Genomic DNA, 27,819 nt, shown 5'->3' on the forward strand with positions numbered 1-27,819 from the left:
AGTCCATGTGCAACCTCCTTCAGCAAACAGGAAGAATACTGATTTTTCAAGATAAAGTTCTAAAGTCATAGGTAAGATTAACTGGTCTTATCAAGTACATTAAATGAGACATACAAAATAAAGGGTATTGATTAAGTACAAAATCCAAAAGAAATTTAGAAATATAAAAGGCATATCTGAAAACAGCATCAAAAAGTCTGGATTCCCTCCCCGCTCCAAGCTCAAATCTCTTTGGACAAAAAAACACAAAAACAGGGGCTTCCCAGGTGGCGCAGTGGTGGAGAATCCACCCGCCAATGCAGGGGACACAGGTTCGAGCCCTGGTCTGGGAAGATCCCACATGCCACAAAGCAACTAAGCCCTTGTGCCACAACTACTGAGCCTGCGCTCTAGAGCCTGTGAGCCACAGCTACTGGAGCCCACATGCCACAACTACTGAAGCCGACGCACCTAGAGCCCATGCTCCACAAGAGAAGCCACCGCAATAAGAAGCCCGCGCTCTGCAACGAAGAGTAGCTCTGGCTCGCCGCAACTAGAGAAAGTCCACGTGCAGCAACGAAGACCCAACGCAGCCAAAAATAAATAAATAAATAAATAAATTTATAAAAACAACAAAAACAAACAAACAAAAACAGTAAAAGCACGTTTATCTTTGTCAGGCCTAGGAGTAAACTGAAACATCAAACCACAAAATAAGGTGGACAAAGTACAAAAGTACTGAAGACTAAGCAGGAGTGTGGGAGGAAACATGATGACTACAGTTAATGCTGCTGAATGGTACATTTGAAAGCTGCTAAGAGAGCAAATTCTAAGGGTTCTCTCCACAAGGAAAAAAAACCCCACTTTTTTCTTTTTCTAGTATCTATATGAGATGATGGATGTTAACTCATTGTGGTAATCATTTCACAATATATATATATTTTTTGGCTGCGCTTGTGGGATCTTAATCCCTGACCAAGGGATTGAACCCGCAGCCCCGGCAGTGACAGTGTGGAGTCCTAACCACTGGACAGCCAGGGAAGCCCCCATTTCACAATACTTGTAAGTCAAGTCATTATGCTGTACACGTTAAACTTATGTCAATTATATCTCGATAAAACTATAAAAATGTTTAAAAAAATTACTTCTAGGAGAGAGAGTATTCCTTAACATCCATGTATTTTAAAACGCTTTGGTCACCTTTCACTTATTTCTAATTTTACTGGAGTATGGTGAAAGAAACCTGGCCTGTCAAATCTCTATACATTTTGCTATGGCAAAGTACAATTTTACTTTGTGAATTTTAAACAAAAATTTTTATGCAGGGGACATATGTGGTTATATATGTGTCATACATATGTCATTAAAATCAAGTTACTGATTCCCCCTTTTAAACCTAAATTTTAGGTTCAGAGGTTTAATTATGTATTTTTAGCACACTGTCACTTTAACTTCTCTTCATTATTGACCGACCATTTTTTAAAAGAATACCTTTCCTACAGAGGGAAATTACTGAGCAAATAATGAAATTAACATTTTTGTTTATTTAGTGGATCTACCTTACTTCAAAACACTTGGCAACCATAATTCACCACCTAGGAACTGATGTAATACTTATGACTTAGTGCACACAGATGACTCATATTCAACCTGGCCAAGAAACACACAATCCCACACATACTTACTTCAAATTGCAGTTTTATCAATTTCATTTTCAATGAAATATTTTTAACACTAAAAAGATTACTTTGAGATAAATCCCTTCCCAAACTTGAAATCTTCACAGGCCTCCTTTTTAGCCCAGTTGGCTTTAAGCTCATTTGTACAATCCTGTCTCCTGTCTTCAAAGTAAGAGTCAACATGCCCAGTGAAAAGCATCCACTTGTACCTAGCACTGGTATTGGTTTTATCTATAATTTTGGGGAAAAGAAGCCTAAGCATGTCCCACTACCAAATTAGCATTTTCACAATTTTATGTCCTCCGCCAAAGACAGTGCATGGAGAACCCCTTCTCTTCCTCTATCTGCGCATTCATGGACTGACTGAAGATTCTCCTGGGGTGGGCAGCCAGTTTTCCAGCCGTCAACAACTGTTCCCCCAGAACTTCAGTCACTGCGAGGTATGCTGTACTCTCTGGCTTAACCCTCATAAAGATGAATCCACTTAGGGTCATATCCTGGGGACAGAATTTACTAAGGGTAACCTCTATTAGATATCACTTTTAGCTGTTTATTTTTTTTCTCCAGGGAATTTACCTCTATTCTCTGGTCTCTCAGTTCAACTCTCAGCCTACTTTTCAATAACTCTCTGGGATCAGAGGTTTCAAGTCCATGACAATCCATAGCATTAGAATTCATGATATAGGGGCAAAGGCCAGAAAGACTTGTGAACCAAATCTAAAAAAACAATGAGAAGCTACAAATATTACCTCACTAAAAGCATTCTTGTGTGCTTAATTTAGATGGCAAGCACTTAGCCAGGGCAGTACCTTCCCACTCAGAGGATTCTCACATTAGGGAACATATCCCAGAGGAAAAAAAGACAATACTACATGAGGGAACAACAACAACAAAAAAAACCACCTTAAAAATAGAGCTCCTTTATACTGCTTTTGATATATGGGTTAAAAAAAAAAAAGCCCATATGCCCTCCATACTGCCCATGCATTCTCAGTCCCTCTTGCTTAAATTTCCAGTTCCACATTCCCAGGGAAACATTTTATTCTCAATGAGGAACATTCCTGGGAATCTAAGTCCTAAGGAGTTCATGCTAATCCAAATGGAACTCTCAGAACCCTGAGGGATCTTTGCTATCTGTCAGGTCTTTCCTAAATGGTCAAAGAGATGGAAATGTTTGTATTTTTTTGACTATTACTCATACCACTTATTAGAATTATAAAAAAGCATACACTCAAAAAAAAACAGGCATAAACCTAAAATTAAAACAGATACACCTAGAATCCCTTTAGATCCTGATCCAAACACAAATATCTTATCATGATGGTTCTAGAAATGAATGTTCTATACTCTTGCACTGCATTTTTCAGTTCATATTACAGCCATTTCCCTAATTTTTACAAAATCTTCACATATAAGAGAAAGTGCTGTATGAAACTGATTACTAAGTAGCTGCTAGGGAAATCATGTTGGAAAATGATACACTGAAATGCCGTTTTCCAGTCTAAGTTCTAATAACTACAGCAATTTTCCAACCTTCTCAACAACAAGCCCACCGGTATTAGCATTCTCATTTATTCTTTATTGGAAAAGAGGTCCACCTCACTGGCAATCACTCCACAGCATATTGCCTGTTTAATGGTAATTCTCTCAAAGTCAGGTCGAAGTGCTTTCTGCAAGGAAAAGTGCCAATGTTATTACTTTTGTGGGAATGTGTTATAAGGGCCAAGTTTGATTTTTTTAACATGGAACTGCTAAGTAAAATATGTGATAGTTTTTCTCTATTTCTTCCCCAGAACAAACTTCCAGATACACAATAACAGAGGGCTAACTGAAAGCTTTTTCCACACACACTGTTTTCATGGTAGTTCTTTCCAATACATGTAATCCTGGAGGAATGGAAGGAGGGAAGGAGGAAATGAGGGGCAGAAGGGAAGGAGGGAGGGAGGGAGAGAAGTAGGGAGGGAGGGAGAGAATTAGGGAAGGAGGGAGGAATATACTCTGGCTGAAAGATTTCCAAACTAGTTACATTCATAGGGTTTCTCTTCAATATGAGTTGCCTGATGCCTAATAAGTTTAGAACTGTTAATGAAAGCTTTCCCACACTGATTACATGTAAAGGGTTTCTCTCCAGTATGAGTTCTTTGATGTACAATAAGTCGAGCACTCAAGCTGAATGTTTTTCCACATTGATTACATTCATAGGGTTTCTCTCCAGTATGAGTTCTCTGATGTTGAGTAAGGCATGAACTCTGTCTGAAGGATTTCCCACACTGACTGCACTCATAGGGCTTTTCTCCAGTATGAGTTCTCTGATGTACAACAAGAACATAACTCTGGCTGAAGGACTTCCCACACTGATTACATTCATAGGGTTTTTCTCCAGTATGAGTTCTTTGATGCATAACAAGGTGAGAACTGCGGTTGAAAGATTTCCCACACTCATTACATTCATAGGGTTTCTCTCCAGTATGAGTTCTTTGGTGTGCAACCAGTTGAGAACTCCAGCTGAAGGATTTTCCACACTGATTACATTCAAAGGGTTTTTCTCCTGTGTGACTCCTCTGATGCGCAACAAGTTTGTAACTTTGACTAAAGGACTTTCCACATTGATTGCATTCATAGGGCTTTTCTCCAGTATGAATTCTTTGATGGGCAATAAGCTTATAGCTCTGGATAAATGATTTCCCACATTGATTACATTCGTAGGGCTTCTCTCCAGTATGAGTTCTTTGATGTGCAATAAGTTTGTAGCTCTGCCTGAATGACTTTCCACACTGACTGCATTCATAAGGCTTCTCTCCAGTATGAGTTCTCTGATGCACGACAAGGACATAGCTCTGGCTAAAGGATTTCCCACACTGATTACATCTATAAGGTTTCTCTCCAGTATGAGTTCTCTGATGGGAAACGAGGTGAGAGCTGCGGCTGAATGATTTCCCACATTCGTTACATTCATAAGGTTTCTCCCCTGTGTGAGTTCTCTGATGTGCAACAAGATGAGAGCTCCAGCTGAAGGATTTCCCACACTGATTACATTCAAAGGGTTTCTCTTCAGAATGATTTCTCATGGTTTGAGCAAGGGATGAACTCTGGGAAGTTTTATTACATTTATACTGACTCTCTTCAACAGGGATTCTCTGTTGCTCATTATGGGATATGCTGTGGTTCAAAACTTGCCCACCTTCCTTAAAATCAAAGGATCTTCCTTGTGCATGTATTTTCTCATGTAGATTTAGGGGTTTGTCATGGCTAAAATGTTGAATACTGTCACTAAATCCATAGGATTTATCTTCTGTTTGAGTTTTTGTAAACTGAATAAAATGAATGCTCTGGGGGAGGTTTCCACATTCTTTATTTTCACAGAGTTTCTCACTATCATTAATCATCTGATGAGTGTTTACCATAGAATTATAATGCAATTTTTTAACATGTGAAGCATGTTTATGAAAATGGTTTCTTATGGGTATCATCTGTGGTGAAAGAAGACTGGAATTCGGACCATGCTTCTCCTCAAGGTCATCACTTTTGCAGGCTCTCTCACGACAAACAGCTTTTCTGTGAGTGAATGTCACTTCCTTCAAAAGTCTCTCTTGTTTTTCCTGTTGCTTCTCCAAAAGCTCCTTACAATCCTGAACTTCTTCACATGAAGATAACCAAGGATCATCTCTTGTCAACCTTTCTATCTTCACTCTGTGGGATGGTTCATCACCAAAAATGCTCTGCTTTGATGTTGATTCTCTTCTTCCAAGTGCAGTTGCCGAGTCTGGAAGGAAGCAAAATAAAACACCCTAGCCAAAAAAATGTTAGAGCTGGAATAGGGGAATAAAAGCTGACAAGAAAGTATGCAATTATATGTGGATTTGTTTTCAGCTGTGGACCTATAACATGAATTGAGAAAGCAAAAGGATGGGATGAAGCAGTAAGCAGAGAACTACCATAGTCCAATAGCGTAACAAGGCATTAGTATGAAACTATTTCAATCTTAGTGTCGCTGAATAAAAAAGACTTTAGATGTCAAATATCTCCATATTCCAAAATAAGATCCCCTATGCAGAATCTATAGAATTGCAAAACAATTTTGCAATCCTTAGCAAAAAAATAGAGGGTCCTTTCTACCTTCTTTATTGCTAGATATATGTTCACTGAAATAGAAATTAGTGTCTACATTTCTAGGAATTTCTGGAGGCATGAAACTTGCTAGCACAGTCTGTGTTAGTAAGACAAGGTCAAACTACTTCGTGAACCAGGAAAAAATAACGGGGGCACTGTTATCCCAGGTTCCCTAAATGCCTTAGGGGCTAATATGGCCCCATGAATTCCTTTAGTTCCTAGTGAGAGAGGATGAAGATTAGCTCATAAACAGAAGCCTTGGTGGCTATTAGGCCAGGCAATATAAAGTACACTTGGAAAAAGTGGTGATGTATATAGTCCACCAGGAGTGGGAGATGGAGAAATATGCAGCATGCCCTATGGGGATTTTTCAAACAAATCTTCTATACCCGTAATGACTCCAAATGTCTGTTTCTCACCTGGATATGCATGTTGAGAAACTCTTTTTATATACTTATCTCCTTGTTCCAACTAGGAGACTGCATCTGGTTTGAAAAGCTGATAGGGAAAGATACAGGACTTTGGGTATTTGGGCTGGGGACAAAAGAAAATCACTGCAGAATTTGGTCCCAGTCCTTGGCCTTTAGGAGCCAAGAAGACTGCATGAGCTCAAACCCAAGAATCTGTACCTTTGCTACCCTACAAATTAAAACTAAATCTTCACTGGGGAATAAAAAGCACAAATGCAATCTATGTGTGGCCAAAATCATTCTGGCCTCTGAATTCCCTAGCTCTTGATCAATGGAAATGAGAAATCATTTCAATACATAGACTTCATTAAAGGGGACTGTACTCTTACCCCAAGAGGCTAGGTGCCTGTGGTTCTCCAGGATCACATCTCTGTCCAGGGTCCTCTGGGCAGGGTTCAAAGTGCCTTCTTCCTCCTGAGTGAAGTCCACAGTCACTCTATGGAAGTTCACTCCTTCCTAAAACAGGACACACATTCCTGCTCAGTTGGGTATCATTTCCTTCCAATGTTCACAGAGGAAAGGTTTGACAGGTGGAAGAAAGAAAACCTGATGGCCTGGAAATTGTCCTGAAATGATCAACGTTCAAAGGATTCTAGTCAAGGGATACAGGTACCTTCTAGGTGAGCCCCTTTGGGTTTTGGATGCTGGACCTATTTATATAACCCCAAAGAGGAACACCAGCTAAGAACTGACGTAAACTGTTTTCTCTCTTGTTGACCTTAAAGAAAATGCTTATTCTGATTTTTGCATTGGTGAATATAGAATTCCTACTTAGGAATTCCCTCCAAATTCCCAAGAAACTAACAGAACAGGGTCAGCAAACTTTTTCTCTCAATGGTCAGAGAGCAAATATTTTAGGCTTGGCAAGCCATACGGTCTCTATCTATTACAACTACTCAGCTCTGCTGCTATAGCAAGAAAGCAGCCACAGAAAATATATGAACAAATGGATGTGGCTGTATTACAATAAAACTTTATTTTCAAAAAACAGGTGATGGGCCAGATTTGGCACACAGGCTTTACTGATGCCTGAGACAGAAAATGAAATGTGGGCCTTAATGAAAGGCAGTATGTACAGGTTTAGGGCACTGGATATGGAAAAGAGACGTGGGTTTTCTCATCTATTAAGAGCCTATGTCTGAATTTTTTTTAAATGTATCTAATCTGATCATCTGTCTATTAATGGTGAGTTCATTCCATTTCTATTTATTAGGCTTAATGATACCAATTCATTGTGCTGTTGAGTGAATTAATTGTAATGATATATGAAAAGCCATTACCAGAGTTAACTAAAAAAAACAAAGGCTGGGAATTATTATCAGGATGATTAGGTTTGAGAAGCCTCAAAAAATAAGTGACAGCCAATGAAACCTTTATCCTGGACTCTTAAGTCTTCAGAAAACATTTCTATCTTGTCCACACTATGAGCTGCATCATAGGACCTGTCATTACTGCCATGTAAAAGGGGTCTCTTGGACTGCCTCCTCTAAGCAGGAAAGAACCTCCTTCTAAGACTTTTGGGCAGGAATTTTGTTCCAAAAAAGTGCTGGAGGTGATGTGTCCTTACCCGAAGACAGCAAAAACCACAGAAGTCAAATGCCACTTGCCAAGGCTTTTTAAATAGATGGGGTGTTCTTAAGCTGTGGTTCATGCATAGGACACAAAGTCCCTGAATCCCAAGAAACTCCATGCAAAATGCTGCTGTACCTTTTTCTAAGTCGTGGCCCATAAATTTCACTAAAATCTCAAAGGTTTTCACAGTTATCCCAAAATGGGATTCAGAAATATCATTTCTTATTTCTCATTATTCGTTTTGTGCCATTTCTTCAGGATTGAAGATCTTACAAGGATGAACTGAGTCAAAGAAAATAATCAGAACCACAATGTTGTTTATAGGTAATAACAATTATGTAAATATTTTTAAGCAGCAGTTTGAAGAAATAGAAAGTTCACCCAGAAGAACCTACAAATATATGTGTTATTCTTTCAGGTCATATTTTTTTTTAAGATCTTAATAAAACATTGATCTAATACTTAAAAAAAAAGAAAAAGAAAAAGAAATATCACTTGCAAACTGCCCCCTGTGTTGAACATGGATCTATACGTACTGTTTTTCAACCTCCAGTCCATGCTTCCTTTTAATAAACACTCCCCTTCACTGTTTAATGTAGGTCCCTTTAATATCAAACTTCTTCAAATGTTAAATAAATAATACTAGACTAGATTAGCACCCCCTACTGCACCCCAGGCTATATGTTCTCAAAGCTCCAGGAATTTCTATCGTAAGACTCATCACACTTTCTTATCACTTGCATAATGGTCATCTTTGTCACTAGGCTGTAATCCATGAGGGCAGTAACTCCAGAGCTTAGTATAGTGTTGGTGTATAGTATAGACTAATTATATATTTGGTAAATTATTTCAGTAAGTGAATCAATAGTATATCAGTAGACTCTGTAATATATCAAAATAATCCTGGTTCAAATTCTGATGGAAATCCTCTCCTCTCACCTGAATCTCACAAGGCCCATCACATACCCATTTGAAAAGGTCCTTCAGCGTGTGGATACTGGCTGTTTCTGGACTTCTATCCCTCTTATTCTAGTCTTCCTCTCACCTGTCCCCTACTCCCCAGTCCTCAAAATTTCTTCCCAAACCCTTCAACTGTGCCCTTGGGAACTCTTCTTCTATAATGAAATCCGGAACTTCCCTGGTGGCGCAGTGGTTAAGAATCCGCCTGCCAATGCAGGGGACATGGGTTCGAGCCCTGGTCCAGGAAGATCCCACATGCTGTGGAGCAACTAAGCCCGTGTGCCACAACTACTGAGCCTGCTCTCTAGAGCCCACGAGCCACAACTACTGAGCTCACGCGCTGAAGCCCGCACGCTCTAGGGCCCACGCGCTGCAACTACTGAAGCCCGTGCACCTAGAGCCCATGCTCCACAATAGAAGCCACCTCAATGAGAAGCCCGCACACCGCAACTACAGAAAGCCCACATGCAGCAACGAAGACCCAGCACAGCAAAAAAAAAAAAAAAAAAAGAAATCCTACATCTTCACCAAATATTCTCTCTACATCCCTGTGTTAATAGAAACCTACACTTCCCCCCGAGGACTCCCTCCTCTGCAGTCCTCACAGGCTCAGGGTGGTCGTGCTCTCCCATCCCAGGAGTCTCAGCATCAGAGGGGGAGGAGGGTGTGTGTGCTCCCAGTTACCCTGAAACTCATGCCATTTACCTCACTTCTTGGAGCTTTGTTGTACCAACTTCTTGAACACCACCCATGCCCCCAACGACTGAAGATTTATAATACCTAGGATTTATCCGCTAATGCAAGAACTTGTACTGTCTTGTCTTGCACAGTCTATAGCATCCACATGTAGAGTACTCTGGTAATAATATAAAAATAACTGACTTTCATGAAGCACGTACTGTGTGGTGTCAGGCAGTGTGCTAAGCATGTTGCATAAATTATCACTCACTTAATTCTCACAAGGCCCCTTATGATAGAATACCATTAGCGGCATCATTTTTCAGAGAAATTAACACGTAGGCCAAAGGTTAGTGACTGGGACGCAACCTCAAGTTTCCCTAGCATCACAGACTATGTTCTCAGTCATCAACTCATATGGCCAGCCCAACTCCCAGCCCCTCACTCTTAGTGTGAGACCCCATATCTTGAAATCACCATAAAGTACTCCACCTCTCAAGTCACACACCCAGAAGCGCTCACTCTTTCATTATGACATCAGAATTCTCCACTTTACTTGCTTAATCACTCCCTTTACTCCTCTCATTCTCTGCTGGTTTGGGGCCTTTACTAAAATATCTACTATCACTATCCTCCAGTCTGTAGTCTTTTCCTTTCTGTTTAGCATCCTCTTTTATCTTTCCCATCTTCATTATTCAGGTGAGAGCCTGTGGATCACTCACCTTAATCTTTCTGTTTGATATATTCAAAAATTCTCTTTCACATATTACCCTGACCTATGTGGCTTCCACTGAATATAGCCTGGCTACAAAAACTAAACAAATCTGAATGTCAAATCTGCTCTCCATGGAAAGTAGGTTATGGAACACCACAGGGAAAGAAAACCCACAAAAGCAGCTGGATAGAGTATTATTAACAGTCACTATCGGGAATCCCTCTGCGCTCTCACTGCCGAGGCCCCGGGTTCAATCCCTGGTTGGGGAACTAAGATCCCACAAGCTGTGTGGCACGGCCAATAAACATTTAAATAAATTAATTTTAAAAACAGTCACTATCTCAGAATGAGCTTTTCAGACTGACCAGCAACCCTATTATACCTCCTGGAGCAGCCTGTCTCTCATAATCCAAATTACTATTTTAAGCCTTCTCTAGTCAAACATCTCTCCATTCCAAGTCCCACCCACATGCTCAATAGATAATTTCACCTGACTGTTCACAGAGAAAAACACAAGCCTTCAGATAATTCCCTCAACCTCATTTTTCTTATATGAGCCCTTCTTCCTCTAATAGAGTCAATGCATTCACATATGCTCTGAATTAATTCCCCTGGCACTAATCAAGGACTCTGCTTTATCGCTTTTGTCTTCTTTTTTAAATTATTTTTTTTAATTTTTATACAATTTTGAAAGGTTACTTTCCATTTACAGTTATTACAACATATTGGCTCTATTCCCTGCATTGTAGAATACATCCTTGAGCCTATCTTACTCCCAATACTTTGAATCTCTCACTCCCCCACCCCTCTACTGCACCCCCCTACACTGGTAACCACTAGTTTGTTCTCTGTATCTGTGAGTTCTGCTTTATAGTTTTATCTCCTCTCTCTCCTGACCGTTAACTTCTTTTCCTTCACTTACTCTTTCCTGCAACCATTTAAACCAAGCCAAATCCTTTCAAAACTTTAGGGGATAAAAGACAACAACCCTCAACCTCAGATTTCCTTGCAGTTATCACTCTCTTCAATCTTTTATAGATAACCAACTTTTTGTAAAAAGTTGCCCACTCTTATCTCTATTTCCCCATTTTCTACTCACTTCCCAGCTCACTTCAATGTGGCTTCTGCCACCCACCAGCCATGTACATTTCTCGAGGTGAAGAGAGACGCCCTGTCCAACTCACCTGGGATGCAACGGCCAGTGACCCAGCATCATCTCTCTCGACCTTGACGATAATCTCCTGAGGAAGGAGACAGTCCTGAGAAGGCAAAGCAGATGAGAAAAAGGAAAATAATCAGGGAGCTAAGTCATGGCTCAAAACTCCCACTGTGAGTTGGCTAGGATCTGACAGGCCATCTGTTTTAACACATCCCACCTACCAAACTTCTGCTCCTTCCCACTGGTAAGCTCAAGGTGAGCATGTGGGGAGAGAGAGGGGACATCTGGAAGAGCAAGAGGCATCAGAAACAGCATGATGTCTTTGTGCACCTTCCAGACCAGCCCAGCTACCAGCTGAACAGAGCTGAGTGACCCCAGACACGATGCAGAAGAAAAGAACTGTCCAGCTGGGCCCTGCCTGAATTCCTGGATCACGGAATTGTAAGGAAATAACACATAATACAGCAAGACCAAAGAATGATAAAGACAAAGATCAACAAATTAACTTCATAAAATGTTTGGCAAAAAGTACCACCGATAAAGGCACCACCAGTAAGAATCTATGCTGTTAAGATTTCCTCCAAATCAGAAAGAAAGAAAAACAGACAAAGGAGAATGCACGTGCAACTCAACTATGAAGAAATAAAATGACCAGTGAATATACAAAAAGATGCTCATCTCTTTCAATCAGATAAAATCACATCTCTATTTCTATGACACCTCTATACATTAGAGACCATTTAATTCACACCAATAATTCCAATTACAATTCAACAACACATTTTATTCCAGCCTTCCCACTTTCTATATTTGTACCTTCCTTCTCTGGGTCCCATTATCCTATTTATATTTACTTATCTGCTCAAACCCCTGTATGTAACCAATATCCCAACCACATGGACTGTTTCTTCGGCCTGTTGCTAATGACTCCTGCCCTGGTGGTCCACGGGTCAAGAGTTTCATATACTCCTAGTGGAAGTTTAACTTGATACAACCTCCCTGGATTGGCAATATATTTCTTAAAATAACATTTTATTTTGAAATAGTTTAAGACTCACAAGAATTTACAAAAACAGAACAGAGAGAGTTCCTGTGTACCCTTCACCCCGTTTCTCCCAATGACACTATCACACATAACCACAGTGCATTGTCAAAACCAGGAAACTGATATCAGTTCAACATTTTTAACTCAGGTACCAACTTTACGCAGATTTCATCCATTTTTACATATACTCTTTGCTTTTATTTTTGTTTTTTTAATGGCAATATTTTAAAAATGTAATATCCAGTAAGTCTTCTTGATAGTATTTCCTTAGGAAATGACAGAAAGTACACTTAGGGACTTCCCTGGCGGTCCAGTGGTTAGGACCCAGCGCTTTCACTGCCCTGGCCCAGGTTCAATCCCGGGTCAGGGAACTAAAATCCTGCAAGCCATGTGGAAGGAAGGAAGGAAGGAGGGAAGGAAGGAAGGAAAGAGAGAAAGAAAAGGAAGAAAAAGAGAAAGAAGTAAAGAAAGAACACTTAGATGTATGTACAAGAAATCTCATTAAAGAGTTACATTATCATAGCAAAAATGGGAGGGGGGATTAAGTGTCCATCAGTAAGTGCCTGGTTAAATAAATTATGCTTCATCCAGATAACTGAATATTATTTAGCAGCCAAGAGAAGAAAAGATAGATTTGCATGGATTGATGCATATAAAGGACAGAAAGATGTCTATAATATATTGTGGAGTGAAATAATTAAGAACCGTATATAGACCATGAATAAATTTTTATAAAATATAAACATGCCCAGAAAAGTCCAGAAGGACAGTCTCAAAAGCATTAAAAGCAGTTATATTTTGGAAAAGCAGAATTTAGGTGCAGGTTCACAGTCTGTGTTTCAACATGGTATCCATTTTTTAATGACATTTCTTTTCCTTAATTCAGTATTTACCAAACAGCAAAAAATGTTTCCCTCTTGAAAAAATCACTCTGAAACAAGATAATTCCTTTGTGGCTTCCCAAAGTTTTTACTACCGAGTACAATGACTCATCCTGTCAAATGACACTCTGTTCAAGGACAGGCATACTTTTTTTTTTTTTTTTTTTGGCCTCGCCACGGCTTGCAGGATCTTAGTTCCCCAACCAGGGATTGAACCCACGCCCTCAGCAGTGAAGGTACAGTCCTAACCACTGGACTGCCAGGGAATTCCCCCAGCATACCTCATTTTATTGCACTTTACTGCTCTTCACAGATATGCATTTTACAAATTGAAGGTTTGTGGCAACCCTACATCAAGCAAGTCTATTGGTGCCATGTTCCCAATAGCATTTGCCCACTTCATGTCTATGTGTCACAGTTTGCTAATTCTCAAAATATTTCAAACTTCTGCATTATTATTATATTTGTCATGGTGATCTGTGATCAGTGAACTTTGATGTTACTATTGTAATTGTTTTGAGGTGTCACAAACTGTGTCCAAATAAGAGGGCAAATTTAACCCATAAATGTTGTGTATATTCTGACTGCTCCACTGACCAGCCCTTCCTCCATCTCTCTCCCTCTCCTCAGGACTCCTTATTCCCTGAGACACAACAATATTTAATTAGGCCAGTTAATAACCCTACAATGGCCTCTAAGTGGTCAAGTGAAAGGAAGAGTCATACGTCTCTCACTTTAAATCAAAAGCTAGAAAGGATTAAGCTTAGTGAGAAAGGCACATCGAAAGTTGAGACAGGGTGAAAACTAGGCCTCTTGCGCCAAACAGTCAGCCAAGGTGTGAATGCAAAGGAAAAGTTCTTGAAGGAAATGAAAAGTGCTACTCCAGTGAACACGCGAATGACAAGAAAGAGAAAGTTTTATTGCTGATATGGAGAAAGTGTAAGTGAACTGGACAGAAGATCAAACCAACCACAACATTCCCTTAAGCCAAAGCCTCCTCCAGAGCAAGGCCCTAACTCTCTTGAATTCTGTGAAGGCTGAGAGAGGTGAAGAAGCTGCAGAAGAAAAGTTTGAAGCCAGCAGAGGTTGGTTCCTGAGGTTTAAGGAAAGAAGCCACCTCCATAACATAAAAGTGCAAAGTGAAGCAGCAAGTGCTGATGGAGAAGCTGCAGCAAGTTACCCAGAAGATCTAGCTAAGTAATTCACGAAGGAGGCTACACTAAACAACAGATTTTCAATGTAAACAAAACAGCCTTAGGTTGGAAGAAGATGCCATCTAGGACTTTCACAGCTAGAGAGGAGAAGTCAATGCCTGGCTTCAAAGCTTCAAAGGGCAGACTGACTCTCTGGTTAGGGGCTAAGGCAGCTGGTGACTAAGTTAAAGCCAATGCTCATTTACCACTCTGAAAATTGTAGGGCCCTTAAGAATTATGTTAAATCTACTCTATTTGTGCTCTATAAATGGTAGAACAAAGCTTGGATGACAGCACATCTGTTTACAACATGGTTTACCAAATATTTTAAGCCCGCTGTTGAGACCTATTGCTCAGAAGAAAAGATTCTTTTCAAAATATTACTGCTGGGCTTCCCTGGTGGCGCACTGGTTGAGAGTCCGCCTGCCGATGCAGGGGACACGGGTTCGTGCCCCAGTCTGGGAGGACCCCACATGCCGCAGAGCGGCTGGGCCCGTGAGCCATGGCCACTGAGCCTGTGCGTCCAGAGCCTGTGCTCTGCAACGGGAGAGGCCACGGCAGTGAGAGGCCCGCATACCGCAAAAAAAAAAAAAAAAATTTACTGCTCACCTGAGAGCTCTGATGGAGATGTACAATGAGATTAATGTTTTGATGCCTGCTAGCACAAGATCCATTCTGCAGCCCATGAAGCAAGGAATCATTTCAACTGTCAAGTCTTATTATTTGAGAAATGCATTTCATAAGGTTATAGCTGCCATAGATAGTGATTCCTCTGGTGGATCTGGAGAAAGTCAATTGAAAACCTCCTGGGAAGGATTCACCATTCCAGATGCCATTAAGAACATCCGTGATTCATGGGAAGAGGTCAAAATACCAACATTAACAGGAGTTAATGTTAACAGGAGTTCCTGCTAATTAACAGGAGTTTGGATGAAGCTGATTCTAACCGTCATGGATGACTCTGAGGGGTTCAAGATTTCAGTGGAAGACGTAACCGCAGATGAAGTGAAAACAGCAAGAGAACTAGAATTAGAAGTGGAGCCGGAAGATGTGACTGCATTGCTGCAATCTCATGGAAAAACTTTAATGAATGAGGAGCTGTTTCTTATGGATGAGCAGAGGAAGTGGTTTCCTGAGTTGGAATCTATTCCCGGTGAAGATGCTGAGAAGATTGCTGAAATGACAACAAAGGATTTAGAATATGACATAAACGTAGTTGATAAAGCAGCAGCGGGGTTTGAGAGAATTGACTCCAATTTTGAAGGAAGTTCTACTGTGGGTAAATGCTACTCAACAGCACTCCATGCTATGGAAATACTGTTCGAGAAAGAAAAAGTCAATGGATGAGGCAAACTTCATCGTTGTCTTATTTTAAGAAATTGCCACAGCTCCCCGAACCTTCAGCGCCCACCACCCTGATCAGTCAGCAGCCACCAGCAGTGAGGCAGAACCCTCCAGCAGCAACAAGAGTGTGACTTGTTGAAGGCTCAGGTGATGGTTAGCATTTTTTAGCAACAGGTATTTTTAAATTAAGGTATGTACATTTTTTAGACATAATGCTCTGTCACACTTAAGAGACAACAGTATATAGCGTGAACGTAACTTTTATACACACTGAGAAACCAAAAAATTCACATGACTCGCTTTATTTCGATATTCACTTTACCGCGGTGGTCTGGAACCGAACCTGCAGTATCTCCAGCGTATGCCTGTACACTTTGTTCCTTCTTAAATCTTCAAACACTGAGAAATAAGTACAGTTGACCCATGAACAACATGGGTTTGAACTGCCCGGGTCCACTTATATGTGAATTTCTTTCAATAAGTACGAACAGTACTACCCAACCCTTGGTTGGTTGAATCCATGAATGTGTAACCACAGATGTGGAGGGCCAACTACGGGACTTGAGCATATGAGGATGTTGGTATACATGGGGACTCCTGGAACCAATCCCTCTCGGATACCGAGGGATGATTTTACTGTTGACTCTTGATTATAACTCAGTTATCATTCAGTCTCAATCATAAACTAAAAGGAGATAAACTACTGTACTTTTCACAGGTGTGCCAATTTCCCTCCCTTATCAACCTAGATAAAATTTCACCATTGCATCGGGAAGGGTCATGAAAAGTGGCTGGCTTAAAGTCAGAAAAGGATTTCTCCAAGCCTAAAAACACCTCTCTATAATTCCTGGGCAGGTACTGAGGGTAACGCTGAGTATTTAATGAACTGGAGTTGTCGCATTGTAAAGGTGGCCCAATGTGAAAGCTTAACCGCTAATTGCCTGCATTACTGTTGAGTACAAATGCCAGGAGGGTTAAACTGCCTTAAAATGGCTGCCTGGGCATTACAAAATAGCTCAAAAGGCCAAGGAACAAAAACATACAAATCTAACTCACAAGGCTAAAATAACAACAACAAAATTAAAGATAGCCCCAAGGAGCCACAAGTTTTGACCCCAAACTGCTAACGGACTCAAGTATCATGGAAACTCGGCTACTAAGAGAAATCGCATTCTAAATGTGTGACACCACCAAAGGTGTCTTTTCTTGCTACAAAAGTGGCACACGTTGAATTCTAACAACTTAAGGGCCAGAAGTTAACTCATCCTATAATCTAAAACTACCTGGGAAATGAGAAGTTTCTCAAGAAAGGAAAACCTAGAAACACTGGACTGTATTTTAAATTATTACATCATCTTTCACGGTTTTTGTTTGTTTTTAACATTTAAGACCAGTTAAGAAACAATGCCAAGAACTGAAAAACTTCATGTTTCTAACTCAGGAGGTACTAGTAAAAGACAAAACCCCAAAATGCTCCTTATCTGCCACAACTGCTAAAACAATTTTACTTGGGGAATATGGATGCACCTTCTCTTTAATCAAAACTGTTTTCAACATCTTTTGATTTAAAAGTTTTCACAAGTTAAACAAAAGGGAGATCACTTCTGCTCACGGTCATCTCTGCACCAAATGTCCTTCCCTGCCACCAGCCCAGCAGTCAATTCCGCTACTTTGCTTTCATTTCTTTGCATCACACATATATTTATACCTTTTTAAAAAAATCCAACTTCCACTAGAGCGGGCTCCATAAGAGCTGAGCTCTCCTCTCTCCTATTCACCATGGTTTCATTGTGCTTCAATCAGCACAGTCATCACTCAGTGTCCTGGGGGGGGGGGGTTCCAGGACCCCCACTGATACCGAAATCCACTGATGCTCAAGTCCCTTATATAAAAGTGGCGCAGTGGGCTTCCCTGGTGGCGCAGTGGTCCCCTGCCGATGCAGGGGACACGGGTTTGTGCCCTGGTCTGGGAAGATCCCACGTGCCGCAGAGCGGCTGGGCCCGTGAGCCATGGCCGCTGAGCCTGCGCGTCCGGAGCCTGTGTTCCACAACGGGAGAGGCCACAACAGTGAGAGGCCCATGTACCGCAAAAAAAAAAAAAAAATGGTGCAGTACTTGCAAATAACCAACATATATCCTCCCGTCTACTTTAAATCATCTCCTAGATTGCTTATAATACCCCTATTCAATGTCACTGCTATGTAAATGCCATGCAAATGTGATGGAAATAGTTGCCAGGCAAGCAACAAATTCAAGTTTTGTTTTTTGGAACTTTCTGGAATTAAAAAAAATTTTTTTTGATCCTGGGTTGGTTGAATCTGCAGAACCCTAGGATATGGAGGACCGACTGTACTGACACATAGTAGCCACTTCATAAACGTGTGTTGACAGTAAAACAACCACACGGAATGTGCTACCTGAGCCTTCACATTGTCCTTTGGTCCCCAAAGGCACCAAGTCTTCGCTGAGTTCAAGTCCCTCCTCTGGTTAGAAGAAACCTCTGTTGGGCGCCCTTTCTTCTCAGAAAATTCAAAGCATCAGCCTCCAGAACCTACCTCCAACTTACGGTCTCAAACTAAATGCTCAAAAACCATGTTGTCGGGACTTCCCTGGCAATCCAGTGGTTAAGACTCCAACGCTCCCACTGCAGGAGCCCTGGGTTCGATCCCTAGTCGGGGAACTAGGATCCTGCATGCCGCACAGTGCGGCCAAAGAAACAAAACAAAACCACTGTGTTGTCTCAAAAGTATGTGAACGCATACACACACACACACACACACACACACACACTCCTTCTATCCACTTTGGATTACCAACCATTTTAGGAATGTCTCCTGTATTTACATCTTAGCTCCTGCGGTTTCCTTCAGGTAATACCTATCATTTGCTAGTGTGTTTAACAACACACAGAGTACTTCAACACAGACTATCTCACACGATTATCTAAACTCTTTTGAAGAAGGGAGTGACATGTCAGTTTTACCCACACAGAAATAAATGGTAATAAAGTTTCGTAAACTCATTGAAGTCCATGGAGTTCACCAGAGAGGGTCCAAACACTGATTGCCTGATGTGAACTCCTCCCCTTTCCATGGCCCCATCACTCAAAATCTGATCATCCATGCTCCGGAGCAAATGCCACCTCTTCCATGAAGCATTCCCAGATAGCACAAAGTCTTGTCTCTTCTTCCCTTAGTTTCTTAGCTGTTTTTTTTTTTTTTTGCGGTACGCGGGCCTCTCACTGTTGCGGCCTCTCCCATTGCGAAGCACAGGCTCCGGACGCGCAGGCTCAGCGGCCATGGCTCACGTGCCTAGCCACTCCACGGCATGTGGGATCTTCCCAGACCGGGGCATGAACCCGTGTCCCCTGCATCAGCAGGCGGACTCTCAACCACTGCGCCACCAGGGAAGCCCTCTTAGCTGTTCTTATTGGACCCTAACTGTACCAGTAAAATCATTCTCCTCGAATTAATTCCATGTCTATATACCTGGGTCATGAATCCTAAACTGTAAAGAACTGTATATTTTTCACCTTTGTATTCTCCTCAGTACTGACCAGGAGGACAATGTGAGTTGTCTGCATGTGATAAGGCTAGAGATAAGTGCACAGTTTTGGATATATAACTGGAATGAAAAGCCTTTACCCCCACTTCTGTGTGCTCTGGAGCATTTTAATTTTTATTCTTTTTCACTATTTACAATTTATTTTATTCTACAACTTTATTGAGGTATACCTGACAAATAAAAATTGTACATAGTTACGATTTTTTTCATATGGTCAGAACACTTAAGATCAACTCTCAGCAAATTTCGAGGACACAATACAATATTGTTAACTTTAGTCACCATGCTGTACATTAGATTCCCCAGGACTTACTCATCCCACGTAACTGACCCTTTGCAACATCTAACCAACATCTCCCCATTTCCCCCACTGCCTGGCAACCACCACTGTACTACTCTCTGCTTCTACGAGTTGGACTCTTTTAGGTTCCACACGTAAGTGAGATCATGCAGTATTTGCCTTTCTGTGTCTGGCTTATTTCACTTAGCATAATGTCTTTCTGGAGCATTTTAAAAAGTATCCCTTTTGTTCAACAATCACCTCTCCATGTAATGAAGAAAAGGCTTCCTTTTTCTTTGTGTACTTTACAGAATTGGAATAGGAAGTAGCCTGTTGACTTCCACGTGGAGAAGAGTTACAGGCAAAAGATAACAACCGTTCTCTCTGCGACATGAGTGGAACCATGTGTGACCCAGGGCCGAGGAAGAGAGACAAGCACAGCCCTCATGGAGTGGCCTGTCCCCTTCACAGTGAACCCTTGCTCAAATCAGTCCTAGGACTATTTGCTACTCGCTCTCCTGTAAACAAGAGTTGACCAAACACACCTAACTCGGGGGGTGGGGGGTGGTTCTTGGGGGAAAAAAACAAAGCTTCCAGTCAAATCACAGAATGATTACTGAACTCAATTCCCCAAGCTTTGTATTTGGGAAACTCCTACATCTGTGAGGAGGCTCAGAATATTAACTCTAATAGGCATCGCAGGAGGAGAATTTCCCTCCTTGGTGTGTTAATTTCTCTTATCGCCCACAGGAGATGTCGGGCAGAGTTCACATTTCAGCTCAAGGGAAGTGATGTACAGGGTCCATTTGGAGGGCACAGAGTTTCTTAATTACTAATTTGAGAGGGAGTAATAGCAACCCCTACTCAAACCAAAAGCTGAAGGTTCCCCTGCCTGATTTTCTCAGAGATCCTCCTGACGGGAGGGTCTCGCTAGTTCTCATGCACAAGAAAATTCTCTCTCCCATCCCACACCATTATCTATGAAAAATTCTCAACTTTCCTCAAATGGACAGAACAGACCCTCCAGCAAGGGGTCACCAACTCATCAACAACCTGCCCGGCTCTGATGCTGAAACTGACAGGGAACGGGCGAGGCTCCGCCACTACCCTGGCAGGACCCTGAAGGCAGGCAGGGTTCAGAGTCGCCTCAAGGCCGAGTTACTTCCAGGTATGTAAGTCACTGAAACCTCTCAGGTGATGTCCCAATAGAGTCTCTTCTTGAGTGTCCCTCATTCAAAGCCAAGACTTGGGCTCCCTGGTTGTCTCTCCCTGCCAGGGCTCTGCTTACCGTCTCCAGGCCCAAAGCACCCGTGCGTCTTCTGATAATGATTAAAATGAACTAGAGGCCGTTCAGAGTTGAGAAGTGGAAGCCAGCCTCCGAAGTGGCCCCCAGTGACCGCCGCGCCTCCTGGTATTCACAGCCTTATGTAGTCCTTGCCCACCTGGTACCAGGGTGGGTCTGTGCGACCAGCAGACTACAGAGGAAGTGATGGTGTGTCATTCTGAGATCAAACGATAAAAGACACGGTGGCTTCCATCTTGGCTGTGTGCAATTAAGCGTGCAAGCTTCCGCTCCCCCTCCCCCCCTTCCTCTCTCTCTCTCTCATCTCTCTCAGATCATTTGCTCTGGGAGAAACCAGCTGCTGTGTTGTGAGCAGCCCCTCGGGAGAGGTCTACGTGGTGTGGGACTGAGGCCTCCCGCCAACAGCCACATGAGTGAGCTTGCCAGTGGACCCCCTACCCAGGCAAGCCTTCCAAAGGCAGCAGCCCCAGCCAACAACCTAGTGCAGCCTCATCAGGGACCCCGAGTGCCAGAAACATCCCGATAAGCTGCTCCCAGATTCCTGACCCTCAGATACTGTGTGATAAAAAATGTTGGTTGCTTTAAGCTGCTAAGTTTGAGAGATGCAACCAGAGATAACTAATCCAAGAAGGAAAATGTTTTTGCTTTTTCTATCTAGGTAGCCTTTCCATCTGTGAGAACTAAGGCATCTTTCTCCCCAGCACCTCACACAGGGCCTTACATTGGTTAGCCCATCGATAAATATTTGATGAACGTAAAAATCATAATGAGTAGATTGCTAATTCAGTTGTATAACATAGAAGATGGTGAAAGGACCATTTTCCCAGAAAACACTTGAAGTTACTCGCTTAAAGTACAGTACCAATGGTCACGTCAAAACTCATTTTACCTATACTTTTGATAAAGATGTGAATGCAAATGTATGTAAATTTATATTTGCCTAACTTCTCTCTCTGAAACTCTTGTGTACGTGTACAAGGAATCATTTATATAAGCAAAAACATTTATAGCAGTGCTGTCTATAACAGCCAAAAACTGAACACTAAATATCCATTAACAGTAAACTCATAAAACCTGTGGCATATTTAGAAGTTGAGATCTGGGCATTAGGGGTACACACTGGTATGAGAATGTCACTGCTCTCAGGCCCTCACAGTGGACAGAGACAGGGAATATATATGTGTATATCTGTGTGTACACACACACACACACAGAGGCACACAACATCTGTATGTATTTCTACATCTACATATACTGAAAACCAGGAGCCACCCCAATACCTCCAATTCCACTGATCACCACCAAGTTCATTCCAAAGTCCTCTCTTTCCACAGCTGACGGTGAGAACCCTGCCTCCCATTGATTGACAGGGACAGAGTAAAGGGACAAAGTAGGTAATTAAATAGTTAATGCCACTAGGGGATTGTAAGTAAAGAAGGAAGTATGGGAGACCCCTGTAAGTTAATGATCACTCAAGAAAACAGGTTTGCTTAACCACAAAACCAAGCGGGCTCGCTTAGCAACAAAACCACGCAACAGAAGCATGAGACATGCCCCCAAACAATAAAACAATGGTGGCATGAGACCCACGGCCTGCCCAGTGAGCTCAGTAAGTTAATGATTCCTAGGACACGCTCCTCTGTGTGCACTAAAAACAAAAAAATGAGGAAAAGGTGGCATTATACTAAAACCTGAGATGATTTACTATTTTTAGCATATGTACTGCCTTTTTTGCTCATTTCTACTGCGCCATGACAGTCCCGGCTTGACCATGTAGGGACAAGAAAACTCCCCTGCCCGACATGGAGGAAGGTCTACTCAAGAGTGAGGAAGATGGGGCTTCCCTGGTGGCGCAGTGGTTGAGAGTCCGCCTGCCAATGCAGGGGACACGGGTTCGTGCCCCGGTCTGGGAAGATCCCACATGCCGTGGAGCGGCAGGGCCCGTGAGCCATGGCCACTGAGCCTGCGCGTCTGGAGCCTGTGCTCCGCAACAGGAGAGGACACAACAGTGAGAGGCCCGCGTACAGAAAAAAAAAAAAAAGAAAAGAATGAGGAATAAGGTGGGCTTTTCCCCCTCCCCACTTTTCCTCTGATTATAAAACTGTAGCCCACTAAATTTGGCGGGCACGGCACCCTCTTGCCTGCCCACCTGTAAGCCTCACAAGCGTCCTGTTCTAATCACTCCTCATCTCTTACTTTGCCTCCTGCTGAATTCTTTCTGCGCTGAGACATAAAGAACTGGAGCTCCAAGAAGCCCCAGCAAAACGCCACCTAGCGGTTTCACCATGACCCTTATTTGATTTGTTTATCTGACTGACCCCCCTGTAAGTAACTAATCTCCCATTTCCACCACCACTGCCTCTCCTACACAGTTCTCCTCGGCCCACCTGGGCTCTGCCGCCCCACACGGGGCCGGCCTCTGCCAAGGGGCCCTCGTCACCCTGCCTGGGCTCTGACTCTGCAGGCCAGGTGGCCTCTTCTCAGGGACTCACTCTTGAGTCACTTGGCCTTGGACTCCGTGTGGATGCCCTCGCCTGAGCTGATACTCCACGTCGAGTCACCCTCACATGCAGATGCCCTCCACCTGCTCAGGCTGTGAAACGCCACAACAGGATGCACCCCACCTCCAACACGGGTGCCCGTCTCACCCGGCTCTGGCTCGGACACCCTAAGCTGGACCACCCCTTGCGTGGACACCCTCACTGCACTTGGGCTGCCCACACCGGGGCATCCCCTCTCTGGATGCTCTTCTCACCTGCGCTGACCCTGTCACCCCAAACCAGAACCTCCTCCTCCGTGTGGACACTTACCTCACCCCACTGGGTCACTGACGCCCTCACACACGGATGCCCTCGTCACCCTGATGAGGCTGTGCCGCCCCACAGCAGGCAGCCCCCCCTCAACTGCAGACGCCTACCTAGCTCTGCCCCACCTAACAGCTTCAGGATTGAACTGTCCAGGAAGGGAAAGGTGAAATTCTAATGAAACATCTTTAAGAAATGAAATGTTCTCAAAGAAAATGCTTTAAATCATTAATTTCCTAACCTTAAAATGTGTTGTATAGAAGTACAAAAGTATAGATAAGTAAATAAAAACATAAAGTCACTGGGAACGTAACTTACAGATAATCTTTGTTAACTGACATAACGTATTTTCTATGCACACGCAAACTACATCCTTTTTTTAATCATTTCAAAATGCTATTTACTTAACGTAGATCATAAATATCTTTTTATTCTAACAATAGCTACAGTGAATTCCATTTCATGGTCTTTTATTAGAACTCATTTAACTCTCCTCTTGCATTGCACATTCTCAAACACTCTTTCCAATTGCTTATTCTCAAGCAAAGCTGTGAGTCGCTGGCCGGGTAGGATAAACACTACCCTAACGGCTTTGGATACAGGATGCCAAATTCCTTCCAGAAAGTTATTTGGGTTAAGGGGGTGAGGAGATGCAGGGAGCCCCATAAAATGTATAGTGTGTGTTAGAAGCCTGCTGATCGGGAGGGACCAGAAGCCCCCAAAACACTGCAAAGAGAGCTGGACAGTGTCCCAAACCCAGGGAATCAGGCTGTGGGGCATGGGTGGGGACAAGCTCTGGGTCTCCCAAGGGAAGGCAAGCTCTACTCACCTGCGCGCTGGCCTTCAGGGGTCCCGGGGGCTTCTCATCCCGCTCTTCCATGCTCTCCTCCAGGCACGGGCAGGGGCCTGAGGTCCTGAGCTGCAAAGGGAGAAGCCCTGAGCACAGCATCTTCGTGCAGGTCCACTGTGGCTCCCCGCTCCCTGGATTAGTCTCTGCTTCCGGGATGCAGTACCCATGGCAACTGTGCTTCTAGAGGCTCCTGCCCAGATAGATTCCTGCCTGAATAGCTGTGCTTGCACCTAGAGTCCCTCAGTTCCTCTCCCAGGCCAAGGCTCTGCAGCTCTAGCCTGCAGCTCCTCCACTGTCTGGGGCCTCTGGACCACCTACCTGGAAGCCCACCACATGTCCAAGTGTGGCCTTCCGTCCATCACCAAAACCTGCAGCACGAATCAGTCCCTCCCTATCCCACTGGATCCTGGGACCCCTACAAACACCCAACACATCAAGGACCCCCTGGTGTGCACCCGCTACCCCCAACCTGAATCTGCAGCCCAAAATCAGCACTTCCTCCTAAGGCAAACAGCAGGGCTCTGGGCTTGATGGCTCAAATTCCATGCATGACTAATTGCATGAAGTTCATGACGGAGCCCCGCCTCTCCCAGGATCCACTGACAAGCCTGACCCTCCAGAACCTGTCCGGTGGATTGCCTCTCACTTCCTGCTCAAACAGCCAAGTGTAAGCACAGAGCTCAGCTGCACCCAGGACCTGGTCCGTCAACCATTCTAGGGTGGGCGGGCTCCTACCAGAAGAGCGCCAGTCCAGATTCTCCCCCACCCCAAATCTTCCTGGGCCCCGAATGTGTAATTCTGATCTGGCCCCTCCACCAACTTGGGTGTCCTCAGGCCTGAGTCGGAAACAAAGCCGACATGGGACCGGGGGCTGCCCGACAAACACCAGCACCTGCCAGCCCCTCCTGGTCCCAGAATGTGGACCTCAGTTGTCTTTGTACCAACTCGATGTTTCTGGGTCAGAGACTAGAACAGCCCCTGGCAAATCCCCCCCTCCGCACGCCATCCCTGCCCCATCTCTCCCTCTTACCCACCCCTCAGCCCCACTGGATTCTCACTCAAACAGTATAGCGTGAGTTCACAATGCAGCTGTACCCTGAACCCGCACCCAAACTGCTTCCCCCACCAACCTCCCCAGGCCCCTGCTTGAGCCGCACCTGCCCAGATTCCTCCCAAACATCTTCCTGGGCAGCTGCAGCTCAGGGAGATCATGTCTCTCCACCAACCTGGGCATCATCAGGCTGTGAGCGGGGCGCCAGGGGCACAAAGACCCCAGCGCCCTCTAATACCCACCTCCAGCTCCTCCTTTCTCACCCAAGTACCTGCTCATGTGCACAGAGGGCACCTGGCGCAGCCCTACCCCTCTGCAGCCCAGTATCTGCAGCTACTCCCGCCACCCACCTGGACATCCTCAGGCAGTACCAGGGTCCTAGGACTGCCCATGTGCCCATTCTGCCCAAATGCCAGTGCGTGTGCAGAGCGCGGCCTTGGCCCTCCCAAGTTCAGAACCCAAAGCTCCAAACTGGGGCCCTCAGGCCTTCTACTCCAGCAGCAACCGCACAGGGGCCACCCATCGAGGTTCCCTCCTCCTGCTGGCATACCCACGCACGCAGAGCAGGCTCACACCCAGAATCTGCATCCAGGACCTGGGCCCTCGGCCAGCCTGGGGCACTGTGCAAGTTCCCGCTCCTGAGACGAGAAGCTGCATTTCCCAATCTGTTCCTCAACCTCCCTGGGATGCCTCAAGTACCCACCAGCCCCTGTGAGGGTTCTCAGGTCCCCAGCCTCACTGCCTGCTTACCGCCATAACTTCAGAACACCCAAACAGTAACTGGAACAGAGAACTCCAGAATCAGGCCTACGACCTGGGCACTCACCAGCCTGGGGGTTCTCAAACTCACGACAGAGCAGCTCCTGTGGGAACCAGGTCCTTTTGCTTCCTCCAACCCAAATGTCAACCCCTGGGTGCCACCTAGCATCCAGCCCCTTCCAGGTCCAAATCTGCAGCCCAGACTCTGTTCCTCTACCACCTGGAGCATTCTCACGCCTGCAAGCTAGGCAGTCCAAGCAAAGGTCCTGGGAACACCTAACTTCAAAATCATGCTGGCAGCATCCTACTTCCTTCCCAAACAGCTGTCAATCTGATGGCAGCGGTTGCAGCTTGTCATTCCTGGGCTCCGAATCTGTACCTGCCACCCAGTGTCTTCACCAAACTTGAATGTCCTAGGACTCTGCACTCTCCTACGTGGGTCCCAGGATCACTGGTCCAAGTTCCTGCTTTCCATTCAGACATGTCCAACATGTGTAGGAAGCCCTCTGCTTAGAACCTGCCTCTAGGCTCTGGTCTCTCCGTCAACCTAGGAGTCTGCAGTCCATCAGCCAGTCTCACGGCGGGGGGGTCGCTGAAGTAGCGCTGCCTCTCCTAAAACAAGAAACTGCAACTCCCACTTAGTCTGTCCACTACCCAAGGCGCCCCCAGGTCTGCAAAAAGAGTGGTGTCTGCTCCAGGGTCCTAAAGTCAACTACCCAGAATCTCACCTCCCATCTCGTGTTTCCTGCTCAAACACCTGCTCAAGAGTATAGGAATAATGACAGAGCCCCTCTCCTCCGAGAACCAGAATCTGCAAATGGGCACTTCATCAACCCAGTCGTTCTCAGCTCCTCCAGCCTCGGATGAGGGAGAGGCAGGGTTCTCAGGATCTTCCCCCACACCCGTGCATACAGCCTGTCTTCCACCAACCTGGGCATCCCCAGAGCATCCTAAGAGCAACACCCGACCAGGTACCCGCACACGTGCGCAGAGCACAGTCCCGTGATCTGCAGCGGCCCTAGTATCACCACCAACTTCTGTGACCCGAAGCTGAAGCACCGCCCACGCAGGTCCCAGATCGCCCACCCACACTCGCCATCCCAGCGGCCCGCCTAGACCCTGCGCATGCGCGCACGAGACACCGGCGCTGCCCCGCCCCTCACCAACCTGGGCGTCCACCGGGTCGAGGGCCAGGCAGGGCCTGTCCCAGCCTCAGTGACCAGCACGGCTCTACGGCAAGACGAGCTCGGTTAAGCAACTCTCTGCCCCGATTCTGCACACGACAGACTCGGGTTAAGCTACTTCTGTCCCCTCCCCTAGTCAGCATCCGCAGGGCCACTCGGCTTAACCTCCGCAGGGCCACTCGGCTTAACCTCCGAAGGGCCGAGGTGCACGGAGACAAAAAACATCCGCGCGCGGGACAA

At 44.4% G+C, this 27,819-nt stretch overlaps 1 protein-coding gene across 5 annotated transcripts; it reads right to left on the reverse strand.

The window, feature by feature from the left end:
- Window positions 1-1,662: 1,662 nt before the first annotated feature.
- ZNF180 (zinc finger protein 180) lies at window positions 1,663-27,741 on the reverse strand. Of its 5 annotated transcripts, none has more exons than XM_082608153.1 (6): window positions 27,563-27,741; window positions 26,463-27,020; window positions 24,565-24,654; window positions 11,348-11,422; window positions 6,568-6,694; window positions 1,663-3,328 (listed from the first exon to the last, which is right to left on the reverse strand). In XM_082608153.1, exons 2-6 carry the CDS (start codon window positions 26,622-26,624, stop codon window positions 3,312-3,314), a joined length of 471 nt encoding a protein of 156 aa, XP_082464279.1. In that variant the 5' UTR covers window positions 26,625-27,020; window positions 27,563-27,741; the 3' UTR covers window positions 1,663-3,311. The 5 variants fall into 5 exon arrangements, 4 of the variants coding, with proteins under 4 accessions (XP_082464279.1, XP_082464276.1, XP_082464277.1 ...); XM_082608150.1 differs by having other exon boundaries at window positions 1,663-5,421; XM_082608151.1 differs by lacking the exon at window positions 1,663-3,328 and adding an exon at window positions 5,333-5,446.
- Between the last annotated feature and the right edge of the window lie 78 nt (window positions 27,742-27,819).

Source organism: Mesoplodon mirus, assembly GCF_964341445.2.
Source record: "Mesoplodon mirus genome assembly, chromosome: 19".
Lineage (NCBI taxonomy): Eukaryota > Metazoa > Chordata > Mammalia > Artiodactyla > Ziphiidae > Mesoplodon > Mesoplodon mirus.